This window comes from Tachypleus tridentatus, chromosome 1 (genome assembly GCF_004210375.1).
Source record: "Tachypleus tridentatus isolate NWPU-2018 chromosome 1, ASM421037v1, whole genome shotgun sequence".
Taxonomy (NCBI): Eukaryota; Metazoa; Arthropoda; class Merostomata; order Xiphosura; family Limulidae; genus Tachypleus; species Tachypleus tridentatus.
This window is the reverse complement of record NC_134825.1, coordinates 50,634,589-50,654,561: the sequence shown is the minus strand read 5'-3', so window position 1 is coordinate 50,654,561 and position 19,973 is coordinate 50,634,589. Positions and strand designations below refer to the sequence as shown.

General features: G+C 32.6%; 1 protein-coding gene across 5 annotated transcripts in view; it reads left to right on the top strand.

Annotated features, from left to right (window-relative positions):
• The window catches only part of LOC143248447 (adenylate cyclase type 2-like), a 115,053-nt gene that overhangs the window by 16,796 nt on the left and 78,284 nt on the right, over positions 1-19,973 (top strand). For 4 of the 5 annotated variants that reach the window (XM_076496822.1, XM_076496830.1, XM_076496838.1 and 1 more), the window contains exons 3-4: positions 3,131-3,271; positions 9,887-10,273. In XM_076496822.1, coding sequence (XP_076352937.1) covers positions 3,131-3,271; positions 9,887-10,273 — 528 coding nt within the window. Of the gene's footprint in view, positions 1-3,130; positions 3,272-9,886; positions 10,274-13,798; positions 13,929-19,973 lie in introns of those variants that run through there. The other variant, XM_076496846.1, reaches the window with a different exon arrangement.

Genomic DNA, 19,973 nt, shown 5'->3' with positions numbered 1-19,973 from the left:
TTAGGATTCTGGGACCGAAATAATCGTACTAACTACGCTGGGTACTAAGTACGTTTTTAATAAGTAAACATTGGTGATAACAATGTATGATAATCGAATTATTTTCGTAGTTGTTGTGAAGTTTGAATACCGTTTATCACTGGAACTAGTTGCCTTGAGATTGTTCATGGAGGTTTCCCCTAGTGGCATAGCGGTATGTCTGCAGATTTACAACGCTATAATGCGGTTTTCGATACCCGTTGTTGTTAGAGCACAAATATTCCGTTGAGTTGTGCTTAATTTCAACTAGTTTTTATTGAGCATGGAAAATTAGAGATAAAATCACAAAACATTAACATAATTAATTCATTTTAGCAGTGCTATAGACACATTAATAAATGTGAAACAATATTACTGAAAGAAATGTTTTATTAAGAGTATTAACTAAAATAACTTAAAAATTCATTAAATGTACATTGCTATTTAAAAGTATAATTAGGATGACTCACCATCTGTATTAATTTCTTCAAATTGTCACAAGAAGGCAGAAAAAGTAAATCTCTGAGACTGTTGTTAAGCGAATGGCTGCACAATCGGCATCACAGGTATCGAAACCCGAATTGTAACGTAATAAACCCTAGATTTGCCTTGACCTAACAGATACCGAAATTGAAAAATACATATGGATAAGATATGGAATGACTATGTGAAATTCAAATTAGCATTGTAATTAATTAATTTGGCTAGGCATAGCCAGGTGGGTTAATGCGTTCGACTCGTAATCTGAGGGTCACTGGTTCGAATCCCCGTTGCACCAAACATGTTCGTCCTTTCATCCGTGGGGACGTTATAATGTGACAGTCAATCTCACTATTCGTTGGTAAAAGAGTAGTCCAAGAGTTGGCGGTGGGTGGTGATGACTAGCTGCCTTCCCTCTAGTCTTACACTGCTAAATTATGGACGGTTAGCGCAGATAGCCCTCGTGAAGATGACCTAGGAGGATCGAAACGTTGTTCTCTGCTTTATTAGTGAAAGTTTTAATACCCATACCAGCCCGTTGTGAGATACATTGTTATATCAAATGGGTTTCTCGTCATCAAGGATTTTTTTCTTCCAGAAACATACTACATATTGGTACCTTTGCAAAAAAAAATGAAAACATACGATGACCATGTGAATACATGCACACCCGTTCTTCTTCTGAGGAAAAGTCTTCTTCCCTACAGATAACTGCTATATTTAATCTATTTTATCAAAGGCCTTTTCTTAATAGTTCCAAATTAGAGATTTGTGCTAATTTTTTACTTATTTTTCAAAGAAGTCTTCCCGGCTTTCCTATTCACATCTTACCCAACTTGACGTTATAATGATGTGGATGATGTTATGTCATACACCTAAAGCCATGCCTTATCTGGTTCTGAAAACTTTCTCCTTGACAGACTTTACTATAGTGGAAAAATTGCCGAAATTTAGGATATATTTGCACCTACGTTAGTGATAAAATTCAACTAATAAAAAATTAAGTGTTGTAGGAAAAAAAAGTAGAATTAGATTTATGTAATTAACGAAATTCGGAGAAATCGAATGTGACCAATCGACACTTGGATTATATATATATATCTATGTATATATATGTTGTTTTTTTATGAGCCAGCAAAGCGTGTTTATCCGAATCAATTTTCTTACTCATCAGGATCTCTCATAACTACCACTCATATATAATTATATGTCCAAAATATCACATCATCATTTATATATATATATATATATATATACTTTTATCCTTTTCGGTACAAGAAAAGAATCATTGATACCCCAGACGGAAAAGTTTTATGAAAGAATTAGGACAGTAAGGATCGTCATATTTTTATGTGCGCTTGTCAGGAAAAGTCGCTTACTTACCTACTTAGGTGAAAATTCATTGAAATAGTGAAATTTTTATTCACTCCATAAGCACGTTTAACGCGAATTAAGTATAAAGATACTAATAAGCACAATAAGCTTTAGTTTTGCTCGGCCAATACTGTCAAATGGCATTGTTAATATTTAGACATTTTAAAGATACTTTTAAACGAGAGATTTTTATGGCAGTCATTTTGTTTCATCACGATTCCCGTTATTAAGTACTACTGTACTTAACAAGGACTAATTCACACACTAAAATATGTCAACTAAAATATAGTTTCTAAGATGTTTTAAAAAAATATTTTATTTCAATATATAGCAGTAATAAGTAACCCTTGGCAGCACTACTCTTAATTTCAGGTGTTTCGAAGTTCCTTTGTGGAGGTCCCTCCCCTGAGTCAGATGTAAATTTAAGACCTTACAATGAAAAATCCAGGGTTCGATTCTCCATGTTGGACAGAGCGCAAACAACCAGTGTAGCTCTGTACTGAAACAACAGCAACAATAATTACGTCGTTTTAAGTAAACATATATTTAATTATGAAATCTAATGAACACAAAATATACATAAGAAGCATTCACGTATTTTTACTCTATCAATTTTATTCTCTGATAGAAAGCATTTATTTTAAACTTTCATGAGTGGAATGATATGTTTTGAGAAGCACAGTTAAATAACATTCTGTAATATCAAGCTACACCCCATAAAAACTGTATTACTCAGTTTTCTTATAATCTACTATGCTAAATGCGCTAGCCGTCCCTAATTTAGCAGTGTAAGACTAGAGGGAAGACAGTTAGTCATCACCACCCACCACCATCTCTTCGGCTACTCTTACCAACAAATAGTGGGACCGTCACATAACGCCCTCACGGGTGAAAGAGCAAGTATGTTTGGTGCAACAGGGAATCGAACCCACGACCGTTAGATTAGGAGTCGAGTGCCTTAACCACCTGGCCGTGCCTGGCCGATTTAAAATCTATTCTATATGAATGCTTAAGAATATTTTGTATTAAGAAAAGAACCATGAAATGTATCTGGAGAGACATTTTGCACTTGGATAATTTAGCACTTACATTATTTGCAAAAACTACTATTTGTAAGGACAAACTTCGGTATAAAATAATGCACAACTAGAGGTTAAATTACAACAAAAGACTTCTGTTATACTCACATACTGTATATCTAGTTCCTGTCGTGCATTTAAATCTTCTGTCCCTAAACTTGAACTATTAATACTTTCAGGATCAGTTTCAACAGAAAGGAGCAGAAGGTTTGTTCTACAGATATCAAGCACGTGTTCAACACGCGCTTTATGTTGGGTTTCTGATGCTGAACATGGTGTACTACGCTGCTTGTTTGATACTATTGTTTCTTCTATCACAGGTGAAGCATTAACTTTTCAGTGAATCAAGTGAAGTTATCACATTTCTTTTACATTTTTAATCTTTACTGTGAGAAAAATTGTCTGATCAGATAGTTGACTGTATGTGTTATAATGTTAAATATAAATTAGAAAATGTTTTAAAGCTGTATTCTAATTAAAAGGTGGCATCGTATCAGGTGCACCTTGCTCATGATAAATGTCCTGTATGTTGTTTAGTGTACCGATTTTGCTAGTCAATCAACATTTAAATCATTGCCATAACTAACTTGGCTTTCACTATATTTTGATCCATTTTATCTAATGAAAAAAAAATTCCGTGTGTAAGTTATTTAAAAACTGAGAAGAAAACTTCGAAAGTTTCTAAACATTTTGTTACATATATAGCAAACGATAGAGATGCTAACCTAGGTTGTTCATGTGTTTATCTCTGCAAGTTATATTAATAACCATCCTTAATTATTTTGTGTGCTCGTAACTACTTGCGAGTCAATTTCAGTTACCCGTGAATAAATGCTACCAATGCTAGTAAGCAGTATATCAGTAGCGGGTTTATGGTTGTGTGGGCCCAGGAGCTCATAATTTTTGTGGGCCTTGCATCCCTTATAATTGTACATGGAATGAAATTATCACTGAGCCCCCTCTAGCCCCTACTTAAATACGACACTGAGTACATGAACATGTTTTCATAATTTTATGCAAAATATACCGAGAAATCGGCGAAAGAATGGGCTATACCGAATGGTCTTGTCAGTAAACTATCTGGTAGCAATCCATGCAGGAAACAGGAGTTTCCTGCTCTATATTCCTTTCGTAGCCTGTGAATTTGATCAAAGGAACTACGGAATATGTATATATACATTTCATTGTATAGTCTACGTACAATTATGAAGTGATATCATTATGTTGCTTATCAGCATTAGTAGTTGAAATCGATCCACGGGAAGTTGTTAGTAGAACTGGCTGCCGTATATTCATATGTGGTATTCAACGTTTCAATTATCATATATGATGCACTTATTTAGGTAACAGTGATGCTAACTATTGTTAATACATGTGATACTAGAATCTGTGGCTTAATTATCGTATTATTCTACAATTACTCTGTCCTCTAAAGATATTCAGGTTTTTATAACTATATTTTGATGTGTTATTCGAGGATGAAGTTACTAACAAATCGCACTGAACATTCTGCACAGTTGCTGATCACAAAATTTGGAAAGCAAACATGTTTGTTCATACTTTTTAAATTTCTATATTGATTGATTATTTGGAATTCAGCACAAAGCTACACAATGGGCCATGTCCACTACGGGTATCAAATCCCGGTTTTTAGCAATGTGAGTCTGCAAATATACCGCTATGCCACAGGGGCTTAAATTCTCGTAAGCCAGCCCAACGTTTATATTTCAAATTAGATCTTGCTTAGTATTAGCAATCTTTTCAAACAAACATATAGATGCTACTCTTGTTAATTTTATAGTGCAACTATTACGAAGTGCAAAAGTACAGAGCTTATTTATTCATAGTTATTACTAATAAAATGATAATAATTGTTTATTATAATCATATTAAACTTGTGTAATCTTAATTTAGTCAGTATTTTTATAGTAGTTCAATAGTGTTCAGAGTATAGCTCATCATATTACTGAAAAGTGCTTGTATAGTCTTACTAAAAGATGAAGTGATTTATGACTACGCCGTTATCTTCAGAGATTGATACAACTTTCTATGACGTACTTTGTATCTCACAAAATAAACAGGTAATGAAAGAAATGGCGGCTTATTGTAGACAAGGCACCATTATCTTAATGGATATTACTTTATCATGCGAAGAACAAGATTAGAGTATTACTGTCGAAATGGCTAAAACTCGGGTTAAAGATTACCCAGGTTTCTTTAACTAGTTGGTTAAAAAAAGTACAATGAAATGGTGATAACAGTATTTTTTTCTTTTTCTGGGAAAAAAAAAATGTTAATTACATGATTTCTCCGAAAGGGAAGTTGAATGCTGTCTGAATAGGCTCTTCTGTTTTAATCGGTTTTTTGTATGATTATATAGCTAAAGACCTAGTGTTGTCTGGTTGGTTGGTGTTCTTGCAGTTTGTCATGTCACGACGTAGGGAAAATGTGCGCATGATTAAATCACGAACAGAATTATATACTCAGTGATGTCGAGAAAACCCACTTGTAGAGAAATATATATGCATAAACGGCTCGTTTGGGTTAAGAAAATATTTTACATAGAAGAGCGAACAACGTTTCGACCTTCTTCGGTCATCGTCAGGTTCACAAAGAAAGAAAGAGGTTAATGACCGGAAGCTGACCACATGTTTGGAAGGGGTTGTGTAACTGAGTGTACTGAGTGTAACCTCTTTCTTTCTTTGTGAACCTGACGATGACCGAAGAAGGTCGAAACGTTGTTCGCTCTTCTATGTAAAAAAAAAAAAAAGAATTATACACTGTGTAGGCTACAACACAGCATAACATACGAACTTCAAAAGCAGCAAATAAAAATATTTTTTTACTCCTAATTTTGGTGTTATTTACTCTTGTAACAGAACACTTACGGGGAATTTGTGGAAGTACATTAGTTTCATTGGAGTTTTTGCGTAAGGTTGAGGAAGATGTTGGAGACTAACATTGTGTTTCAAAGATGGTGTAGACATTAGAAATTTTTGAATATTAGCAATATATCCATTTGTTTTATTCCTAAAGAGATAAGCTGAAAGAAGACCAACAAATTAAAGTTCTGTTAGTTTACCCTATTATTTACAGATTCGCAGAATAATTTTTCAGAGCTCATTTATAACCCTAATTGACATTTTATAAACAATACTGGTCCGGCATGGCCAAGTGTGTTAAGGCGTGCGACTCGTAATCTGAGGGTTGCAGGTTCGCATCCCCATCGCGTCAAACATGCTCGCCCTTTCAGCCGTGGGGGCGTTATAATGTGACGGTTATTCCCACTATTCGTTGGTAAAAGAGTAGCCCGAGAGTTGGCGGTGGGTGATGATGACTAGCTGCCTTCCCTCTAGCCTTACACTGTTAAATTAGGGACGGCTAGCACAGATACCCCTCGAGTAGCTTTGTGTGAAATTCAAAAACAAAAATAAACAATACTCAGTATGGTTTTAGAAAGTATGATTTCTTGTAAATAATATCTTCTTTCTCTCTCTTTTGTATGAAAATAAGTAGTTCTTTTTAAGCATCTTTCAAAAAGTTGTTAAGTGCTACACAAGAAGTTAGTTATAGAAGCTGATTTTTATGGAACAGGTTGAAAGGTTAAAAGAGAATAAATTTTGGCCTATATATAATAGCAGAAAGCAATTGGTGGTTGGTAATAAATACAATACAACCATTTTTTTTTTGGAAGAATGTGACCAGTGAGGTCACTTGGGTGGGGAATGATGCCAGATTTGAAAACTTGGCTTTTATTCAATGCCTGTGATTTTCATAGCTTCTTGGAAGTATTTATGAGTTGTACTAAGATTCTAGTAAGTGGGTACCATAAGGAAGATTAGCCTTTTGAAATGTAGTTTAACTATCTCAGGTACAATATGTACCTGTAAGAAAAGTTGTTGGATTGTTTGAGTTAAAAATGATGTATTCCATGCATGGAAATGTTGAAGTCTTACTTCTTCTTTCATAAGGATAACACTGATATTGTTGAAAAGAGAGGGTTTTGTATATGGTTGTATAGAGAAACTTAAAGCCTCAATCTATGAGTTTAACTTGTATTAAAAGAGGTAATAGATTTATAAGATTTGTTTATGAAAATATTGTATTAAGTATAAAAATACATTTTTGTAACCTTATATATATGACTGGTTGGTTCCATTCAAAATACTCTGAGAAGATACCGACCTCATATAAGAAGAGTTTCTGTCAACATATTAGTAAACATTTACCTAATATAAGAGAATATGAGTGGCAAAACAAGACTCAAAGATTAAGACTTTTCTTTGCTGGATTGTTTAATAACCAGAGCTGACTAGATTCAAGTTCTAAAATTATTGAAAGATTTTAGTAATCTGCCTGATGTGATTTGTTTGTCTTATGTTATTTCACTGTTTAACTTATAATGTTGTGCAGTGGTCTCCCTGTAACATTTCATTTGAATTATAGGTCTGTTGAATAGGTAACTAGATTTCAGTATAAAATGATTTAATTTGTTTTTGATGTTTTCATTGGTAACAGGGTGATATCAGTAGGCCTAAAGGCTGTTTTTCAGTCTTTGTGTTTTGACTGATTGTCATAGAGAAAGTTTAATATGAACAGATGAGAGGATATGAAGAGAAACCCACTTGAAGTAAAAATGTATTTCAAAAGGTCGAGAGGCAGGTATGGGTATTAAAACTTTTGTTAAAATAAAGTAGAGAACAATGTTTCAACCTTCTTCAGTTGTCTTGTGACAAGACAAGAGAATGTGCAACTGTTAACCTGAAGATGACCTAAGAAGGTTGAAATGTTGTTCTCTACTTTATTTTAATAAAAGTTTTAATACCCACACCAGCTGTCATGAGATACAGATGAGAGGATAATGAATAATTGTTATCACAACAAACCTGTCTTTTAAACATAGATACATGTATATCCCTCCATACTACATCACACACGAACTTTATCCAACATGAGTTGTTTTTTTTTAAATGTAATAAAAGCTATAGCATGCACTTATGCAGGTGGGTTTGATGGAGTTTGACAAAACTCCCTATTATTGCGATGTCAAACAATTATGCTTTTATAGTTATAGAGAAGTTGCTTATGGTATTTAACATTTTCTACCAAGTTTACATTCTTCTGATGAAAAGAGACAAGTTGGCTCTCTATACCTCTCCAGATACTGGATGACTGCTTAAAAATGTGCTCCAGTGTACCAACTATCTTTATGTTACTGAAACTCCTTTTTTCACTCAGTTCTTGTTTATGTGAATGCTTGGCATTTGCTCTCTGCAGGTTGAATAATTATCTGAGGTGCACAATACTGAAGAGAGATTGAGTGTTCTAACTTTAGTTCACAATGTTACCTTTTACAATTTCAAAGTTAAATTGCAGTTTAGATTTAAAAGTTAAATACATATTGATATATACCCAGTTTATGATATTTGCCAACAGTTTTTTTAATATATATATATTTTAATATACCAACACTCCTGGTCAAATACATGAAATTTCTTATTAGTAAACATTAATAACAATTATAGCTTCCATAGTTTATACCAACTGTAATGAATCAATAACATATACTGTCTGTTGATGCATTGCATTGGTTAATTTTGTAGGTGTGAGGCAAGTTTCTAGAAATTTAAACTTGCACAACAGTAGTGATGATACTCTAACATTTACATACACATTGCTGATTTGTACACTTGAGAATCTTCTACAACACTAGTGAATAGGCAAGTATATCACACTGCAGATTTAACAATACAAGTTATGTACATTCCTAGGTATAGATATTTAACTGAAAAAAACTCATCAGTATTAGAATAAATATATAATAGTAAATCTGTCACAATAATCATTATTTCATTGCTATCAGTGTTGAAACTGTGTGTAGGTTATTTATGGAAAATAACTTCAGAGGAATGGAAAATGCTATCATGTTATTTCACCAGTTCATACATGTACATATATGATAGCCAATGATTGAAATAGCTAATATACTATTATTGTACAAAATCGTATAAATTAATAATATAACTTAACAGTTAATAACTGTTCTGCATGTAGATAATACAGTACTTTACTGTAACAAAACATACATAGTATAATATGTATAATGATTTGTTGACTTTTTATTGGATGTTTGTGGATTTTATGTGCATTACCGTGCAATTGTTTAAACTATATTTTTTTGTAAACTTGCTTCCTTATTAATCTCATAACACTTATTTTTTTACAAAATTTCTGGAGGAGGTGCATGCCCCCAAACCTGTAGCATTAACATTTTTTTACATGCTGATTGTGTTTTGTACAATATGTGTTGGCATTTGACCTTACTAATTACAACCACTCCTTTCAAACATTTTAAGTATGAGGCTGAATAAGATTCAGAACAGAGAAAGCCAGTGGTTCACTTTATCTGATGTTAATTTTCAGAAAAATGTGTAATCCCACTTAATATTAAGATAATTACTAAGTCCTCTATGGCCATCATGTCTTATTCATAATTTAAGTCTTAACAGTTTGTTTGATGTTACTGCAAAAGAAAATTAACTACTCTTATATTAATATTTTGTTTCTCCACACTGGTTGGTACATGTAATATAATAAAAAAGTTAGGTTTTGTTTGTTATATTACCTGTTAGTCTCCGTAATTGTGTACAAATATAAAATGTAATTGTCAGTTTGAATTTACTTTTGGTTAGTTAGAAATAAAGGTCATAAAGAACAAAATGTAATGTAACTTGTACTCATTTTATATGAAAAAGAATGTTGGTGCAAAGACTTCTTATCATAACTTGACTTTCACCTTCTGAAGTTAAAATTTTTACACCTGTGTGTTTTTCATATAATGTTTTTTAAAGAAACACCAATATTCAGTAGTTGTGTAAATACATATATATTTAGAAAAAAAAAGAAAAATTTTGATTGTTTGTACTTTTTAACAGGAACCATCTGCTATCGTTCTTGAAGTTTCTCTTCGACTTGTTGGATTGGTTACCCATCTTATTATTTTCATTCTAGCTTATAAAGAATCATTGTTTCAGACCAGTCGAGTAAGACTGATAGTGCCTTGGTTTACTGTGCTCATAATGATGTGTAGTGAATATAGTTGCAGTGTCAGTGACTTAGTTACCGTGTGGAATCAACCAGCTAAAATATTCCATCAAATACGACCAACATTCTATATAATACTATGTATATATGCAATGTTACCATTTCCTAAAAATTATCAAAGTGCCATAGCATCTTGTATAGTGTCATTGGTAGAGCTTATTTTAAGTGGGCTGGAGTATCATAGCTTCAACTCAAAGCCAAAGTCTTTTGCCATCATGGTAAGTGTTTCTTTACTTACATGCATTATATAATACTTTATAATACTTAATATGCTCATATATCTGTAGATTATTAAAACTGGAATTAATAAAATAAAGTTTTTCAAAGATTTTAAATTAGATGTACAATCTGTAAAACTTGTTTTATCACATTAAGTAAAGAAAATTAAATTAAACATTCTTATGTAATTGTGGTAAGTAAAAACAGTTGATAGGGTTAACTATTAATGTTATAATGACTAATACTGAAATTCAATCACCTGTGGAGTATCTCAAGGAAATTTCTTTCATTTGGACAAAGAAGTAACTTTCATGATGATGAGAAACCCACTTGAAGTAAAAATATATTATAAAGCCATCTTTATAATACAAAGAAGTATTTTTACAAGTTGTACTTCTAAATCATAGAAGTATAATATATTTTGTGCTGTCATAAACTTTATCATGCAATATGATTAATATTTTCTCAGAGGCAGTGGTAGCCCACTGGGGGTCCTGAGTAGGAATATCTCCCCCTCCCAAAACATTCTAATTGCTTTATTCCCAGAATCCAAGAAATATACCAACCTAGCACATACTAATTCACTTCTTTAAATGCCACTTATACTCCCACGCTAATATCATTATACCAGTAACTTTCTCAAACCATTCTAATTGTAGTGTAACTTAAATTAGTAACCAATCCTCATATGTTCCTGACTGAGAATTAAATGCTTTATTGCTGTAATTTTAAAACGGCTCTCCATTACTGATTGACATGTTTTTCAGTTACTTTCATTAGAAAAATATCTTTTTCATATTAGTACAATCCTAAAATAGGCTAAAACCAAAGTTATGATGAAATTGATAAACATAATCCTTGGGAATCGGTAACTGCTTGAAATGATTGGTGCTCCAAGCAATTGGTTATCCTGCTTCTACCTAGCATTGCTATCACTGTTTTCACCAAGACTGTACTGTAGTAGTGAGTATGTAAATGATCATACTAAGACGTGAATAACTGCACTAAAACTCAGTAATAATAAGTATTTGCAGTTGAATTGTATCATGTGTTATAAACATACAGTATTATACAAATACATGATTGATGTCTATCACTAAGGTGAAATGGCAGTTGTCAGTATACCTCTTATTGTTGACTTTGCTGAGGTATGAGTAACTTCTGTGAAACTCAACATAATTAAGTTTGTAACTTTTTTTCATGCACATTGTGCTGTTGTATATTAAGAGTAAAAAATAAAAACATTTTTAAGCACAATGAAATATCAACATTTTATTAGGTGTTTCAGATGTCTACTTTTGGTAACACAGTTAATGATGTGTGTGGGATCAACCACCTGAAATATTTATCGAATACAATCAATATCCTATATAACACTATGTACATATGTTACTATTTCCTAAAAAACTACCAAAGTGCAATAGCATCTTCCATAGTGTCATTGGTAGAGCTTATATTAAGTGGGTTGGAGTATCACAGCTTAAATTCAAAGCCAAAGTCTTTTGCCATAGCTGACTGAAAAAAATGAGTAACATAGCTCAGTAAAGTTACATGATGTATGGTAATCCAGTCAAGTGCCACCATAAAGAGCTAAAGCTAGGAAATCAAATTAACATCTTATTAGTTCTTTTGGTTCAAAGAAATTGGTCATAAGCCAATAGTTAATCAAAGAGACGTTATTTTGTAGTTCATTTCTATGTTTTCAGAGCTGAATTTTAAGTTATTTCTGTCAGTAATGCTTTGTTTTCAGTGCTTCATCCAGAATATAGCACTGATAATGAAATTTATCAATTTGATTTAGCACATTTCTGATTCATCTGGAAGTGAATAGGTATTTTGATCATTAAAGATTTTAAAAGATTGTTTTTTGCAGTAATTTATTTAAACTATCACATGCATGTTAGTTTCTTATAACATTGTTTGTAGTTAGATAAAACAATTATGTCAAAACTGCTGCTCTAAAACTGTTTTATGCCAAAATAGTTTTCCAGCATAATCTGGTTTATTTGATTTAGAGTCAGGAACCCCAAGTATTACAAGTAAGAAGTCTTTTCGTTTAGCCTGATTGTTATGCTTTGTCATTGCTGCTCTAAAACTGTTTTATGCCAAAATAGTTTTCCAGCATAATCTGGTTTATTTGATTTAGAGTCAGGAACCCCAAGTATTACAATTAAGAAGTCTTTTTCGTTTAGCCTGAATGTTACATTTTTTTAAATCAGAAATTAAGCTTAAACTATAATAATATGATTCAAACATTATTAACCTTTATCAACTCAGGTGGTGAAATGTTGGTAATGTTTGAAACTGTCATGTTTTTACCAACTGAAAGTAAATAACTTTTATATCTGAATATTGCTGCTATGTATTTCTGCTTTAGTTATAGATGCCAATCAGTTTTTTTAAGTAACAGTATTTTAGGGACTATGACTACCACATCACAAGAAGTGTAAAATAAAAGGTTATATGAGGGAGTCATTAAAAAAGTAACAATTAATGATTTAAAGACTAGCTACTGTGAAAGCTATTTAAAGACTGCAAAGAGTGAGAAACAGAGAAAAGGATTTAAATATGGGAACAGATACAAACTTTCATCAATTAGGTTTCTTTCAATTAATATCTGAAATTTTAAAGAATTACATCCTGACTACATACTATAATCTATCTTGAATGAGTCTCTGATTTATTATCTTACATATTATGATTTAATTTTAATTTAGAAGTTAATTGAATGCTGATATGTATCAAATTTATGATACTTTCTGAAAAGATTGATACACACAATTCTATTTCTTAGCATAAATATATTTTAATATAAAAACAATAATACAATTTATAATTAAAGTTATTACAAATAGTTTTTAATCATTTAAATACAAAAGTTTTACAAACAGTACTGAGTCTTCTATCTGCTCTGTAACTGAATATTTTATTGACAGTTTATGTTGAACGACTTAATACTATTTTGATATGCAGGTACACTTAACTTAGAAGTAATGCTAACTAACTTTATTTTTGACTGCCCTTCTTCTGTTTACAAGCTAACTTTTCATCATGGATGATATCTAATGTCTTCATAGAAATACTGAAGTCCGAAGTTAATTCTTTAATGTTGAACACTTTCTAATGTTCAAAATTATTAACATTTCTGGTCAAATATTTGTAGTTTTCCAATTAATAAGCTTTTCTCACAGTTACATCTTCCAAGGTATATAGTATACTCACTTTAGCAAACCAACAGTGTTCTGAAAACTATCTCTTGGAACATCAATTTATTAACTTTAGGCAAGGTTCTGAAAGTTCATTTGGCAACAATGTAAAACATATGTTGTAATTCTTACACTTGAGAATCTCCTACAGATTTAGAGAACAGGTGGGAATCTTGCAGTACACATTTAACAATATAAGTTACATGCATTTCTAAATATATATTAACCTGAAAGAAACATAGATATTAAAATAAGTATATAATATTAAATCCATCATAATATTTATTATAATGTCTTGCTTAACAGAATCTTCTAGACTACAACTTTCATTGGGACCACAGAATTTACAAGAACAGTGATATACCATTCACCATTTAGAAAAATTACAAACTGTGATGGGAAAATACTCAAGGAATCATGTCAAGCTTTGTTCGAGATCATTTTTACAGTAAGTGGAGGATCCTGAACAGTTAGCTTATCCTTCTTTCTACTCACTTAAAATGATCATTTACAATGACACTAAGTGGTAAACAGCAGAAAACCCAGAAACATTATCGGCTCATTTCATTAATTTCAAAATGATTCACCAGAGGAGGCATCTTAAAATATTTAAAGGGGTGATCAATAAGATAAGGTATTGAAGTCAGTGAATGCTTCACACAGTTAGAAGACAATAAATGTTTTGAGGTGATGAATTTAACATCATTCAGAATGAAGAACAATTTGAGCAGAGTTAAAGCATTAATTTAAAAAAAATGTTTACTTTGCTAAGTAGCTAGAATTTATATAGGCTAATCTGTAGAGCATACAGTGTTAATACATTTCTTTATTAGAAAGAACACTTGAATTGTAAACCCAAGTATGTACTATGTAGTACCTAAGTATAAATTGTTCACAGCTGAAAAGTGTTGAGTGGAGTGTATAGCACAGTTTCATAAGGACTCTAAAAACAGTCATGTTACACCATAGAGCAGCAGCCTTAACCAAGGCAACTGAGTGAGTAGTAAGAATATTATGTTCTGTGATTGAGAGCTATCTCTCACTGCTCATAAAGTTGAGAAGGTTAATCAGAAAGACCTATCTGAGCATGAGGAAAGAGTTGGATGATTAGTGATAGCGCAGCTAATTTTTACTTTAGATTCATAGAATAGCAGAATCTAATAGTAAAAGCTCACTGAATGCAATTGTACAATTCCTGATCATGTGTTTACTGTTTAATGATACTTCACAATTAATGAGTAGAATTACAGAAAAAATGACATATCATATAAAAGAAAGAAAAGAAAGGTTGTTTTACTGATTAACTCCGTTATAAACACAATGTCAAGATAAGAATTTTAGGAAGGTTAAGTAAGTAGAAAACAAGGCATGTCATACAGTTGATTTCTTTTAGATTTACGTGACTGTTTACGTTTATTGCAAGTATTATGATTTAGATATTCTTAGTATAGCACAATAGTTAATTTAATTATTTTTAGAAACAATAATTTATTGTAGATTCGTTTGTGTAACTGTTCATGAATCATATGTTGTGTAGTTCGGTTGTGAATTGGCACTTGATAAACTGTTACGTCATGATACTAGAACATTATAAGTTTTTCTCAAATATTATTACATCACAATGTAATATGTGGAAAGTTTTAAACCTCAATGGGGTTATTTATAAATATGCATCCAAAATGTAGTTCAGATTAAACAAAGTTAGTGCAAGATATAGTCAAATAGACCTAGACCATAGAGAAAAAAATAATTATTTTTACCTTTATGATCTAGACTGTGTATTTGTAATTTAGCTGTGAAGAGCATACAGTGGTGGCAATTTTTTGAAGTGAAATAACTGCAGGGTTTATTGTAACAACAGAATAAAGAAGAAGAATTGTCTTTTTAGTTGTGTTATAAAGTAACTGAACCAGCCTGTGTGGACTTTGATGAAAACAAATGATTACTTGAAGCTCTGGGTATTTTAATCAATATACTAAAACAAGTCAACTGTAAAAACTGGTGGACTGTGTGCTGTTTGTTTATTGTTAAAATTTGTTACCAAAAAGTCACAGACATCAACTGTAGAAATCCTGACCATCCATTTATATATAAATCTGAGATTGATGAGCCAGCTATGATCTACAGAGATAAATGACAGTAGAAGTGATGTAAACAACTGGTAAGTAGACACAAAGCTGTAATGGTAGCAAAACTATTGTACAAGTCACAATCACATTGTATAACCATATTGACTGACTCTGATAAGTATATAGAGAGATATAAGTGACTTGAGGTTAAAAGTGGAGATCTACAAGAGTTTGTTAAATCACAACTAAACCTAGAGCAAGAAAGGTATAAGCAAAGAAAAGAAGAAGAAAAATTGAAAGAAGGAGAGGAGAGACTGGAAGTAGGGAGAATAAAAGCACAAATTAAGATTGCTCCACTCACTCAACAGAGAAAGGAAAAACCCAAGAATGACAATGGGGTCAAAGCCAACTTACCTAAACTTCCCAAACTGATGAATAAAAAAACAATATAGATGCTTTCCTGGAAAGCTATGAAATATTCTTTCAAAGTCAGAACTGGGACAAAGGTGATTGGATGGTCCATCTCAGTCTACTTCTTACAGGAAAAGTCCTATAAATGTATGCAGGCATGACATTAGAAGGTGTCATGGACTATGAAAAGTTGAAATTGGACTTGATGAGACATTATATATATATATATATATTTACCAAATAAAGTTTTTCAGGAGATATGTCAAACCTGACACTGGAGAAACTTATTTCAGTTTATGGCATGCCTGCAGTAATACTTCACAAGATGGACTGACACAGCCAAGTGTGTAGATAGTGTTAAAGGACTAGCAGATCTACTAATAAGAGAACAGGCAGAAAAGTATATGGAAGCCCATAGAGGAAGTATAACTTGAAATTTTAAAAATAATCAGTGAAAACCAGAGATAGCTGACCAGAAGCAGATTACCACCAAAGGTGTTAAAAACTGAATAGATAAAAGGGAGAAGAGATGTTATACTTATCATAAAACAGGGGCACATTGCAGATGAGTACAAGTCTTTCACCAACAAGCAACAGCAGAAATCTCAACATAAAGCAGCTTGAGCTACCTAGAAAAATGTTGATGGTAATGAACAATTATTTCAGAAGAAACAGAATTGAGACAACACATCAGATTTACCACAAGAAGGAATTGCTATTACTATGATTAAATAATGCATGATTAATGGCCAGCTGAAGTTAGCAAATGGGTCAAGAGTTCCAGAGGTGATCAGAGCATGTTACAAACATCAAGAGGTACTAACAAACCACAACATCTTAGTAGGTGAAAGGTATATTAGAAACAAAAAGAAGTGGAAGTTCCACAATACATTGAGTGCAACAGTGAGAACCATTTTAGTATCTGATGGCCAGGTGACAGGCAAGGTACATCTATGTGTGCTGATTGATGTGACAGTGAGAATGTTTCCCACAGCAAGAATAAAGGTAGACATTTCCTACTGCATGGAAGATTTAAAGGCCATGTGTATGAATGCACTCGTGTATGACTTGGTGATAAGTAGTATACTGGGCAGTAAATGTTTGAAGGAAATACATAAAAAGAATACTGTTGAGGCATCTATAGTCATCATTAGAGGCAAAGAAAAGAAAAGCTAGTGTTGTAGACATCAAGCCTCTGCAACAAGCATTGAAGGGTGAAATCCTAAATGAAGATCTACAGAACCAAAGGAAGTCTAGAAGACTGAGTGTTAACTGCAAAATCTTTGGGAGTCTGCTTGGGAGAAAATTAAGTAGAGCATAAGACAAAGGGGAAAAGGGACGTATGGAATAGAAGACTAGAAGAATGTTGCATAAGAGATCTATCAGGGCATTTAGGCCCAGCATGACCAGGTGGTTAAGGTACTCGACTCGTTATCCGAGGGTTGCAGGTTCGAATCCCCCTCACATTTATAAACTATTTTAATTATTCTAAGGTTCCAAGTTTTAACATACTCAATTTGAATAAGGTCATGTGTGAAATTCAGTATTAATTGTTTACTGTTTCATGAGATATTTGTACCATGTTCTAATATACCTTGTATAAGTGAAATTGCTCTACAACAAACATATGGAATAGAGTTATTCTCATCTCTTGTAATCCCATTTACTAACTAAATATATCAGGTAAATTCTAAATGTAGAATGGGCATTTTCAAACTCAAATGAAAACTAGCATACGTAGTTAAATCAGATTGTGTATGTTATTTTATTATTTACCTAACCAAACAGTTTTTTATTTTTACACTAAAGGCTAACTATTTCCATTTTCTTTTGATCAATTTTTTATTTACCTTTTAAATACTGTTTTATGTATTTATTATACTTTAAGCTTAACACAATGCAGTAATCTTACAACTAGACAGTCAGCCAATTTATATTTTCTGATATGGTACTTCCATTCCTTTGGAAGATTTTTGGTTGTTATTACTGTGTGATGTACAGCTTCATAATTCTTTGTATGGTGAATGCAATTACTGTGTTTGCTGACTGAAATTATTACTATACTATGTATTGTAAATATAACTATTACTGTTTTAAGTTTCCCTTCACAATAAAATGTTTTATGATTTTTCATGAACATAGTTCATATTATAACTAATGAATGAATGTAACTACCAGTGTCTGAGGTTAGGTTCAAAATTTTAATTTGTCTAATGAAGGAAAATACTGTTGTCTTGTAATTTGATTTATATACATATATCAAATAAATGTGGTGATTAATTCTAGAATAAAGCTAGAATGCAGCACCTTGTATTAGCAGTAACTGGACATTTGAGGACCTAGACTGTTAAAGGACACCTGCAGTATAATTTGCTAGCTCTAAATGTGAAGGAAGATAAATCTACAAAGGACTTCTTTATGGTAAAAGCAAAAAAATGTTATATGTTTCTTATGCTGCAAATGTGTTTCTAATAGATACTTCTGTCTTCTCACAAGATTAGCTATTCTCATTCATTGCTGTTCTCTATATGCAAACGTTTTTATTACATATAACACAAACCTTCTTCATCCCCTATTGGAATCAAATGATTCCAACATGTCTTTATGCAAAGTATCATGCATCAGTTTTCTAACATAAGGAGCACAGTACACTCGTGCAATACATGTGATTACCTCTATGCTCCTCTGCCAAACTATCACTTCTTGTTTGGCAACACTTGCCTTTGGACTTCTTTTATTTCTCATCTTGATTAGTGTTTGAGATTGAAGTTGTTTTGAAGAACGTTAATTTAACATACTCAATATTTATAAAGCATTCAGGTTCAGTTACCCTTATTTTAGTCACATTTATTTCTTACTTTAAATACTTTTGTCAATTGATTCAATATGAATTCTGAAATTATCATCACCACTCTGGGTGTCTTACAGTCAACAGACACTGCATCATGGGCTTCAGATGCTGGTGACCCACGAGGAGATTGATCATTATACAGGTCAACCCCTATCTCAAGACATTTCCCTACCTCTCCTGAACCTATGGAACCTGGCCAGACTGATGAGGATTTTAATTGCTTGTTTCCACCTCCTGAATTTGCTATGCCTTCTCGTATCTTTCCTAAGGATTCTGTTTGTTCTTCTACAGTTTTCTCAGACTTTATTTATCAGGTCAGTGATGTTTTATCCCATGCTTTCATACCTTATGACCTGTATTTTTCATTACTGCATGAATATACTTCTCAACCCTATTTGGTGTTTTTCCCCATCCCCTGACATTTATGTAGAACCTGTGTATCTGATTTTTATCCACAGGATTTGTGTGTGGTTCCTTTTTTAAGATGTTACTTCTTTAATGTGGTTCCAGAGTCCTTGAAGCCCTTAAGTGGTATATGTCTAGCACCAATCTACCCTTAATAATCTAGCAGCCTGTTTATCTCAGTCAAAGCTGAGTGTGGCACTGATTTCAGTTTTACATCCTTCCCAGTCCCAATCATTATCTCTCCCTCCTTTTCGTGATGCCACTGCTTGTTTGTCTAAGCAATGCACAGTACACTGATAACAGTTCTTTTCTTGTGCCTTAACTTATCAGTATCATATTTTTATCACTGATGTTTGGATTCATCATATTTTTTTGGAGAGCCTTTATATTTCTTTTTTTTTCCCTTATCTCCCTTATCCCAGGTACGTTTTCTTTCTTTCTCCTCTGGGTTCCCTAGCTTACCAGTGTTTGTCAGAGGCAGTACAGGACTTTCTCACCCACCATACAATTAAGCCTGTTCTATATTATTTGCCAGAGTTTTACTCCCATATGTTTGTTGTTTTCAAAAATACCAGGGACTGGAGCCGTTTCAGTGATCTTTTTAACCTCAATCAATTTATTCAGTTCTCACGTTTCACCATAGAGCCCTCCCACATTCTTCAGTGAGCATTTTGTCAGGGTCTGTATATGATCAAGATGGATGTCTCCAAAGCTTATATGCATTTTCCTATCCTGGAATGATCTCATCATTATCTTC